This window comes from Mus caroli, chromosome X (assembly GCF_900094665.2).
Source record: "Mus caroli chromosome X, CAROLI_EIJ_v1.1, whole genome shotgun sequence".
Taxonomy (NCBI): domain Eukaryota; kingdom Metazoa; phylum Chordata; class Mammalia; order Rodentia; family Muridae; genus Mus; species Mus caroli.
The window spans coordinates 66009555-66020849 of NC_034589.1; the positions used below are offsets into that span (position 1 = coordinate 66009555).

An 11295-nucleotide genomic window follows, 5' to 3' on the forward strand; every position below is an offset into this window, starting at 1 on the left:
AACTGATCTCCACTGACTGCCTCCAGAACACCATTACCAGGATGGCGTAGACAAGCAGATACATAGAGTGCTTCATGAGATCTCATGGGGCTATTCCTAAAAGGCTTTCCTAGAAGAGGCGAATACTGAAAGATCAGCAGGGCACCAGTCAGGTTAAGCCTAACTAAAGGAGTGGTGTGCAATGTGAAGAAGCCAGATAGACTGCCAATGCAGGGGTGTGTTGCCTCGGGCTATAGTATATGTAAAAGGGTGCTAACCGGAGATAGTACTGGGGTAAAAGGCAAGCCAAAGCTTGCAGAACCTATCCAATCATTTTTCTTTTTAAAAGGTGTGTGTGCCCGTGCATGTGCATGTGTGTGTCTAGTTTTCATAGTACTGGAAGGTGGCATAATCTACCTGCTGCTGGAGGAGAAAAGCCATCATCAGCTCTCCCCAGCTATGACCCCTATGAGCTACAGTAACAACTGCCCTGACAAGGTTTGTCCATTGGAACAATGATGGCACAAATGTTATAGAGTTAACCAGCCATTTTCTGATTGAATCCAAAGTCTACTCCACAAGATAGAACCCATACCTACCACTACTATTGAGCCAGAAACCTGTGATTAGGTAGGTCATAGACCCTAAAGGAGAAACTAAGACTATATTTTGCTAAATGCATAGAGTTGTAGCAGAACAACTCCTAATGAGTTACTGCTAGACTGATAGATTAGTGCATCTTCCAACCCTCACCATAGAAGCTTCTTCCTTTTACAGTAGATGACATTTAACACAGGGACATGTCATTGGTCAACTTACAAAAAACAAAACACTGTCGTATGCTCAGCCCTAAATAGGATGTCTTGACCCTTACCCCTAGGCTCAGGGAGAAAGATTTTAAGAGGCAGAGGTGGTAGATAAACTGTGAGGAAACTGTTTTCCAGGTACAGTGGGACAGCTGCACATATGCACTCTGTGATTGGGATGACATGTAAAAACCCTGCAGAATGAGGCTTGGGATGTAGGCACTTCTAGCTGAGGATGTCTTGGCATTTAATTGCTGCTGGGTGACAGACTGAGGCCGACCTATATTCCAGGGCAGGCCCATACCCAAGAGTATTTGGGCAACACAATTGGTTGTGATGACTTAAAAAATAACAAGAAATTAGGGAGTAGAGAGGTGGGTGTGGATCTGGGAGGAGCTAAGGGGAAAGAATCAATATGATTAAAATACAGCATCTATTTTTTTTAATTCCTTAGACTGCTGTACCTCCTATGATTCTTTAAATTTGTGGGTTCTTCAGATTTTCAAGAAAACATTTTCTGAAATGAAGAAATCTTTTTTGTTAAGTATAATCTAAAAGGTACAAAATGAGGTGACTCTATATCCTAAAATGGTAGATTAGTCGTTTTTACAAAGGTCATCAGTTCAGAAGAATATCAGAAGTTAAAATAAGAACCAAAAGGTCCCTTAAACTCCTGTTAAACTAGTGTGTAGCCTAGGCATAGAGGCATGGACCTGTCATCTAAGTGCTTGAGAGGCTGAAGTAGGAGGCATACCAGGAGCTGAGGCCATTCTGTTCTACATAGAGAATTTCAGGCAAGGTTGGGTTTCAAAGTGTAACAATGTTTGTCTCAAAACAACAACAACAACATATAAATGTCAGAAAAGAACCAGTTAGTAAGTGGTTTCCTAGAGTCTTGATGTTAGATATTCAGAGAAATAAGTCTGTTTACTTTATCAAAAGAGATACTCTTCCTAAAACTCCATGAATATGTTGCTGTGGGATGGCGCTACCATTTGAAGAGACTTCTAAAGGTCCATAGTTCTTCCCTTTATTCCCTGGAATACTTGTTTTTCTCGTGCTAAGGATTTGTACGTAGGCTCTTATGCATGTTTGCAATCAGTCTTATTATCGCACGATACCCAGGCCCCCAAATACTAAAGATGTGATGTTAATGAAACTGTCTCCTTATTTGAGATGCTCCTGAGTCTTCATCAATCTAACTCTCAAACATCCAGTTCTGATAGGACACTACAGAACAACCCCACTCAGTTAGGAAACATTTATACGTCTCAATAAAGTTTTAAACACCCAGTCTAAAATTAAGATAAATGTAGTAAAATACCATAATGAAACCCATTACTTTATATGCTACATGCTAACTTAAAATGAGTTTAAAATTTTTTTATCTAATTCTTTAAGCAATTTTTTTATATATGTGCCATTTTAAAATAACATCTAAGTAAAAGCTAGAATCTGTTGTTATTTTGGAATTTTTCCCCCAAGACACAACAGTGCTAAATATAGCTAAATGAAAATGACAAGCTATATTCTGTATGTCCAAGCTGGTTTTTCCCCTGGTGCAAAATCAGAGATTTTCATTTCAACTTTGTCCTTTAACATTTTTCAAATGTTACATTGTGCTATTTTTAATGTGGAAAAATGTGCACACACTCTTTTTGTTAGTCTCCACAGCTTGACTAGTAGGTATTGAAACTGATGGAATGCCCAAATACCAATACAGAGTAAAACAAGAAAGTCTTGGACAGTTGTTAAATTCTGGGCTAGGTTTGGCTTTTCTAATATCTTGTGCCAGTCTTGACATTTTTCACTTACATAAGATGCTATTGAGAAAAACTGGCTGAAGGGGTACTTGGAATCCCCCTTATGTTCTCTGTAAATATGTGATCCCATAATTATAACTTTAAATACAAATCATTGCCCAAATACCTTGACTACAGATTCCTAAGCATTTTTCTCTAGTCTAGCTGTCCTTCTAGGACCAGTGCAGAAGGGAAGTTAGCTCCTAGAAAGCCTAGAGAGGTTCACTAGAGGTGAGTTAGGACATGGGTATCTTGAAATGGAACCTGCCAAACACCTCAGTTCTGAGGCAGAAGATGTGGCTGGGGAAGGACCAGACCCCAAAAGTAACCTATAAACAGCACACTGAGTAGTGACTCATCACCAATTCCTGGCAAAACATGTCACTGTTCTGACTTTGCTAGGTTAGGGATGAATTTGAGATTCATAGGCAAAAAAAATGGAACCAGTGCTTAATCAGTCAAGAGAGTGGTGGCGTCCTCACCTGGGCATGTGGCAAGTCAGAGTAGGTAGTGTCCTCACTAGATAGGCGAACAGTTCTGCTTGCTTGATGTCCTCTCAATGAGACTTCACTTCTAAGAGAGAGAGGCAAAAACAGGCCCACCCAAGGTTATGTTTGGGAATGTCAGTTCTCTAACAAAATTTAATGACCTGAATGTATTGTCTGAAATGTATTGTCTAGAGGAGAAAATAAAATGCCAGCTGAAACCCTCAGGACAGGTAAGCCATTAACTTCAGGTTACAATGTTTTTCAGCCAGGACCTTCAGTTAGGCTGGGAATAAGTTACCACTTGTGGGCAACTTTATACTTTTTAAGGATGTATGGTATATGGATTTTGTTAACTTTGCTTTGATTTCCTATTTAATATTTGTTTTGTTTTCTATGATTATCCACCTTTGTGTTATCTGGCAGTGAGCTTCCCTTGTAAAATTCTTGCTTCTTTCTCTTATCTAAATCTTTAAGGAAAAAAACAAAAATCCAAAAAACATCTAGAAAAAGTCCCGTTATGTTCTGCTTTGAAAGCTATAAACATCTGTTGCTCTAGAATGGTTGTTTCACTTGAGCCAAATGGTTTCCCTATAATTAAAAGCTAATTTGTTGGAATGGTGAAAATAATGGTTTAAGCTTCAAGCATTTTCCATTCTGCGCTCTGATACAGCATTGTACATGTTGCTATGTTATTTCCTTTTTTTTTTTTTTTTTTTTTTTTTTTTTTTTTAATTTTTTTTTTTTTTTTTTTGGTTTTTTCGAGACAGGGTTTCTCTGTATAGCCCTGGCTGTCCTGGCACTCACTTTGTAGACCAGGTTGGCCTCGAACTCAGAAATCCGCCTGCCTCTGCCTCCCAAGTGCTGGGACTAAAGGCGTGCGCCACCACGCCCGGCTGCTATGTTATTTCCTGAAGAGAAATTTTAGCAATTATGTGATTCAATTTTTTTCCCAAAAATATATGAACTATGAGTCTGGCTTTTAGCCTCAAGAGTGATCCAGGAGCTCTTCCTTTCACTAATTCTTTGCTTCCTTTGCAGGTGAGTGGGGGAATTTACACTGAGATATGATGTCACCTATAAATATGTTAACCAGTTTGAGAGCTATTATTGTAGGACACATGCACAAGCTGCAGGTTGGATGTACTGTGACCAGTTCACCATGTGAAGTGTCACTATGAAAGCAATTTTTTGAGAAAGTCCATCTGATAGTATCTAATGGAGACTTGGTCTTGTCTTTATACTTATGACAAAAAAAAATGTCATTGTCTGTACTTGATTTCTCATTAGTCTAAAGTGTTCAGAAGATGATGATGATTTAGACCATATAGCTTTAATCTTCTGATAATTTTTCAGTAATTTTCATATAAGATATATGAAGGAGTGCTCAAGGCAACAATTAAGTGTTACTATCAAGGATTGAGACATAGTAATGTGCCTAGAAAGTGTCGTTGGCCTTGAGCATTCCAAATCTGTAACCACACATCCTTAGCTCTCAAATTATGTGCTATCTACAACTCTGCTTATGTCATAGCATTTCCCCAGCCTAGGTACTGGTAGAATTAGATGGCCAGAGCAGTGATATATCCCAGATAGACTTTTTCTTTATTAGAGAAGTTACCAAAAGTGTGAGGTGAACATCAGTTAACAGACCTTAGTTCTTCACCTTCTTGACACCAAATAAGCATTAAGTCAGTGTCAGTCTAGGGCCTTGGTCAATTTCTTAGGTCCATGTGTGGCTAATGTGTTAGGCCTCAAGAGTGATGCTATCCACTGTTGAATATAGCATTTGAATCTGATGTCAGACTTGAGACCCACTGAGAGTGCTGTATGCACGCATGGAAAAATTCAGGAAAACAGCATTTTAGTGATCAGTTTTTTACCTTAACTTTCTTGCTATTCAAACATAGAAAACAGTTCCTGCAAAATGAGACTTTTCCAAAAATTCCATGTAATGTAGGGGAAGGGACACTGTCATTCAGTGTAGTATCAGAAGGAAATAGATAAGGAGGAGATAGATGACTGTTGAACAAGTGTCCATCCACAGCATCTCCAGGGTTTGCAGAGGTTTCAGGACTTCAACTGTACCATTTGGTCAAAAACAAAAACAAACAAAAAACCCTCTACGTTCTGGACCAAACTCCAATTTAGCTAATATGTATAGAGTATCTAGAAGTGTCCAGATGGCAGATGGCCATGTGGAGCATTAGACACACTTCAACTTTTGCTCTGAGCCAAATGGGAAGCCTTTTGGTGATTTTGACAGGGCAATGACTTGATCTAAATTAATATTGCAGCATTGTTGCTCTGACCTTAGAGATGTACAGTTGAAAATGGGAATAATCCAGTTACTTTGATAAGCCAAGTGAGAGACCAGAGGGTAAGCAGGTGGTACAAAGACTAGCAGTACAGTACTTGGCTTTTTTATGTATGAAAGCACCTAGGAGCATGGACTTCTTGTTGGGGAAACAGAGGAGACTGGAAAGAAACTGGACTGCTGGATAGAGCCAAGGGTTTGGTTTGTGGTGTTATCCTCAGAGACACCCCTGTCCCCACCTCATGCCTTTGATATACCTGTGGGGATTATGGAGTTAACACATAGCCATATTCAGAGCAAGGAGCTAGAATGGTCACTAGGGGACAGATGATTTTCCAATTTAGGAAATTCATCAATAGTGCCTTGAGAGGTCAGAGTCCTGTTATTTCAGAGGATGGAACATTGATTCAGAATTCACAGAGAGCAGTTAATTAAGTTTTCTAATGTTCTGCCTCTCTTTAAAGAGACAAACATTTCATGATACTCTCTTGAGACAGGTGCACTGTTTAATAATCATTCCTGAATTTCTTCTTTTTCTTAGTGACTTTTAACTAATCAGTTGATAATATTTAATATTCATAGGTACTTTGAGTCTAGAAATCTCGTGTGTGTGTGTGTGTGTAGCATTATTTTTTAAAAAGCACAAAGATGACATTTGTAGCCATAGAAAATCAAGGTTTTAAAAGTAATTATTCCTAAAGATAGAAGTTAATGTAAGGCTTGTCTTAATTTTCCACAGTTGTTTTCTGTTGTTGTTGTTGTTGTAGGTCTAAATGTGGGTTGCAGTTTCATAGTAAATGAATCTATAAAATCTATTGGTGAAAAATTAAAATATGAACTATTTATAGACTATCACTCCACATTGACATTTAAACTCCTGTTTCTGGCCTTTCCTAGCCATTATTTGCATTTGTAAATGAGGAGAAGTTTAACGTGGATGGGTGGACTGTTTATAATCCAGTTGAAGAATATAGAAGGCAGGTAAGTCAGTAAATGCAATTGTCTGGTGTGTGTTGAATTGCAAACATGTATTAGAAAATTATATTGTTGGTCATCTTCTCAAAATAAGTAACAGCCTTGCTTAGTTTGTGTTCATGGCTGTGGCATTATCCACATTTTCTATAATAAAACAATACCTTATTGTTTTCCTCTTGTAACTACCAAGCTCATTCTGTAGCCATATTCAGACTGATCTGAAAACTGAATGACTAAGTTCTGCTTCCTTTCCTAGATGAGGAACTTCCATTTTGTGGTGTTTATGAAATGAGTCAAATACTGAAGGTCTAGAAAAGTCAAACCTTTATATATTACTTTGTGTGTGTGTATGTAAGCTTAAATATTACTAATCTTTTTATTTAAGTTACATATGTTCTGAATTACAGATTCGAATGAGTTAGAACCTTTTTTACAGTTGATATATAATATCCACAAAGAGCTTTATTATTCTTTCACATGAACGTTATCTGCCTGTATGTTCCTTTGTGATGATAAGAGCATGAGGTTTGGAGTATGGGAATGTCTCAGAAGGTAAAGTGCTTGCAACATGAGGATCTGAGTTTGGACCCCCAGAAGCCATGTTAAAGACCAAGTGTGGTGGCCTATATCTGTAATCACATCACTCACTCCAGAGAAATACTAGGAGATCCCAGGGGCTCTCTGGCAAGCCAGTCTGGCCAGACATTAAACTCCCAAGTTCAGTGAGACCCCTGTTTCAAAAGATGAGGTAGAGAAGAATACAGAAGGAAACCTGACATCAGTATTTGGCTTTCACATGTGTGCATACAAGTATAAATATTTGCATATACACATCCATGTACACACACACACACACACACACATGCCATACATACCAAACTTACCCTCTACATAGCAAGAAAAAAGTCTAGAACTTGTACAAGGAATATCACAGGCAAGCATATTATGTAACAAAAACCACAACTTGACCTCTAATATAACAGCTAGGAGTTTTGCAATGGAATGTTTCATATTTCTTCTACAAGGCTTCTAAAATTATTTGGAAATGTTATGAAATGAGCTTTCGAGAATCAAGTTAAGGCCAATTGCTTCATATGAAAAGCAAGTGAACATAGAGTACAATTCCAGAACCTCAAGCTTGTAAAACAACTTCCTAGCTACCCCTTCCACCATCATGACCCCGGTTGACTTCAATTTTCAGTGTTGATCAGTGGTTTACACATTCATAAGCAGATTTTACCCTGGGGTTAGATGAAACACACTTATGATGGATCCTGTGAATCTGCTTTAGGCTACTGAATTTTCAAAGGGTGTGTACCTTTAATTTTAATGGCCTCTGTTGGAGACCTACTACTGAGATGAAAGAAAGGCCATTAGGACATTGTTCATGCTTTAGAAACCTCTCTGACATTATGTATGAAAGCATTTTATCTTGTCTTTAGTTGGCGTTGACAATACTAAGACTTTCCTTCAGTTTGAGCTTCTAGCTTGAAACAAAAACATTTCTTGTTTTTGTTTGTTCGTTTGTTTTGGTTTTTTTTAAGAATTGCATGCATAGATGAACTTTTTAGGTATTTTCTTCTAGACTGCCATTATATTCAATCTTTTTTTCTTGTAACTTTCTGATGGGACTTAAAAACTCTCTAATTGGACTCAGCATCAGACTCAGCATCTGGTTGGCCGTGGTACATAGGGCCAGTCCTAAAGAAAAGGTACAATGTCTATCCCCAAAGCAAACAGCCACCACGCTCACGTTCATGTGTGTGTTTGTGCATTTGTGAGAATGGGGAGAGAATATTCCACCACCTCTGGTTATTGTCCAAAGTGGATATAATTTTATGGGTGAATGATTGGTAGGGGTGGCCTCTGTGTCTCCCTATCCTACTAGCAGTCTGCTTAAAATACTGACTTCACTCCTCACACAATTTGCAGGATGATCCTGAGTCCCCAGGCTCTTGATTTAAATAACTTGTCGGAGGTGGCGAAATGAGCCTCCCCAAAAGGGTTCCCTCCCCCAACCCCCAGTGCCTCTTTCCATGTGGGAGCAGACTACATCATTCTCTCTGTCTGAAGCACGGAGAGGAAGTTGCTAGCTCTCTTGGAACCCTCAAGTAGACACAGGTTAACACTGCCCATGGCACTTTTCTTTGGAATGGAGGGGAAGGGGTGCATGGGTAGGAGATGAACTTGGGCTTATCTGTATTGCACAAAGAATAAAGAATACATCTACAAGAAACAAAATGTCAAATGCCAGAGAACCTATAGTTAGGAGAAATAGTTTAGTTATGGAAACCACTGGTGTTTTGTCCATGTGCTCCTATTGTCTGGATTGTTAATTTGACATCCTTATTGTAAATAGGTAGGCTGCCAATCACTCTGGTCAAAGAGGCATGTGTACATAATGGTAGAAGGAAGACAGAACCCAGATATTACAGATAAGAAGTCATTTCATGTGAACTTAATGCTTTTTTTTATCCTGCAGGGCCTGCCCAATCACCATTGGAGGATAAGTTTTATTAACAAGTGCTATGAGCTCTGTGAGACATACCCTGCTCTTTTGGTGGTTCCCTATCGGACCTCAGATGATGATCTTAGGAGGATCGCAACGTTTAGATCCCGAAATCGGCTTCCTGTGAGTATAGTGTCACATTTCCCTTTTCTTTCATAAGAGTAGTAGTCATGTAGTTGAGAGGAGCACTTGTTTTCTGGTGAGTAATTCCCAAGGACCTACTGCAAATGTAGCATCAGGTGAAATGGGAGAATAAGGAATAGCTGCCTTCTATGAGCTGCAAGTCCAGGGTGCAGAAGGAAGACAAGAAAGCTCTAATGAGAACATCAGTGAGAGGTCACAGCCCACCTCAGTGATGCACAAAAGAAAGGGCAGGCCCTTGGTTGCTGTCAGCATTCTGGTGCAATACCTGATGTTGCAGGCTCGGGCTAACTGTTGGTTAAACTGGGCAGCAAACAAAAGACTAGAATGTGAGAACATGTGTTTGTGGAGGCTTTTCTGCAGATGCTAGGGTGTGCTCATTGCCAGCCTGTTTGCAAGCTGCTTAATCCCCTTAATGAACTGGAGTCAAGTACAGACTATTCCAGTCTTTATGCTACCATGTCACTAAACCTAGCTCACAAAGCTCACAAAGTTCTCTGTTAGTCCTTAAATATTTATGCACATGTCATACTTTCTACTTGGTACATAAATTTTATTGACTAAAAACTTAAGAGATTGTTTTTTCTTCCTCTGTTAATTTTCAAGAGCTGTCGTAATAAGTACATTGGGTTTTGTTTCAAATTTGTAGACTTAAAAAAAAAAACAATGGTAGAAGAAATTAAGATTTAATGTCACTTTGCCTTTGATTTCTAACTGTAGACATTCTTGTCCTTAAAAGGATTTTTTGGAGAGGAAAATTTTGTATATTGTCATCCAATGAGTTCTAATTTTTAAAATCTCTAAGTTCTCTGATTACTGTCTGTTCATATCTTCCTGATAAAATTGTATTTGAAGGTATATTCTTTAGCTCAGTTTGCTAAAATGGAAAGTAGACTTAGACTTTCAGTCGTATGTTTTACTTGGACATGTTTTTCTGTGCTAGAGCCACAGATTACAGTACTATGACACTAGACACTGTTGTCGTGTGTGGCCTTGCTTTTAGCTACTGTGGTATATATCATGTGTTTGCATTACTGTCTGTTCAGCCTTCATTGAACATCTGCTGTATCAAAGATTGTGTGTGCATGTATGGGGGGGGGGGCTGGTGTGTAGCATATGGGACAAAAGCGAAAATGACACAGTTGTGCCTAAACCATTGACCTCAGTTCCTGTTGCTCTTCATGAGTGACAGTCCAATGTAGAAAAAAAATGTAACATGTTATTTAACATGTTTCTCATACTTTGTCAGGGTACCAACTTATTTTTTCTGAAAAAAAAATTAAGGCTAACTTGTCTTTTTATTTTTATAATGACATATATTAGGTATTATAAGCCTGGTAGTATGCTGATTCCAACATACCTTCTGATCATGGGACTCTTAACAATAGGTCACAGAACATTTGTCCAGAAAGTAGATATGCCAGTTATGTGAAAGATGACTAGTACCTAGTGCTTTAAGTTTTTAAATGTAAAAATATAAAAATAGTTGGTAAGAAATATCTCATTTAAACAAAAATCAGGTACACATTGTACTAAAATATCACTGCTTAGTGAACTCAAGCACATGCCTTATGTTTCTGTTCATAAATACACATTCCTTTTCTCAAACAAGCAGGCGTGTCTCCGTTTTATAGAAGGTATTAATGAAGAAGGAATATGTGCTCATTTGAGACATCTAGAAAACCCAGATGAGCAAACACTATTGAGAAGCCCCTATTGCGAAGCAGCACCACCATGCTGCACGCATCCTTCTGGACTTCCTCCTGCGCACTGAACTAACCTTTAATATGGATCCCAATATGCAGTTCTTCCCCAGCAGTGTATCTTAACCGTAACTGTTTGAGATGGGCAATGATTTAATAAGTGCTCTATCGTAAGACTTCTATATCCTTTTTGAATTTTTGCTTTTATAAACAATGCTTTGAGCAGGGAGATTATTCAGTGAATAAAGACTCTTGCTGCTAAACCCGACAGCCTGCATTTATCTCTGATACCAACTTGGTAGAAGGATAGAACTGATTCCCATAATGTATTCTCTGACCTCTGCATATCCTCTGTGAAATGTTCATGCCCAGTCATACACACACACACTAAGTAAATGAAAAATTTAAAAGTAGAACATAATGTTATTGATAAACATTTCTTAATTTTAATTATTTTTATTTTATGTGCATTGTTCTTTTTTTTTTTTTTTTTTTTTTTTTTTTTTTTTTTTTTTTTTTTTTTTTTTTTTGCCTGTATGCGTGTCTGTGTAAAAGTGTCAGATCCCATGGAAGTGGAG

General features: G+C 38.2%; 1 protein-coding gene across 4 annotated transcripts in view; it reads left to right on the forward strand.

Annotated features, from left to right (window-relative positions):
- Window positions 1-11295, forward strand: part of Mtm1 (myotubularin 1) — a 111124-nt gene that overhangs the window by 70025 nt on the left and 29804 nt on the right. For 3 of the 4 annotated variants that reach the window (XM_021152885.1, XM_021152884.1, XM_021152886.2), the window contains exons 7-8: window positions 6287-6370; window positions 8847-8996. In XM_021152885.1, coding sequence (XP_021008544.1) covers window positions 6287-6370; window positions 8847-8996 — 234 coding nt within the window. Of the gene's footprint in view, window positions 1-6286; window positions 6371-8021; window positions 8077-8846; window positions 8997-11295 lie in introns of all 4 variants that reach the window. The other variant, XM_029473163.1, reaches the window with a different exon arrangement.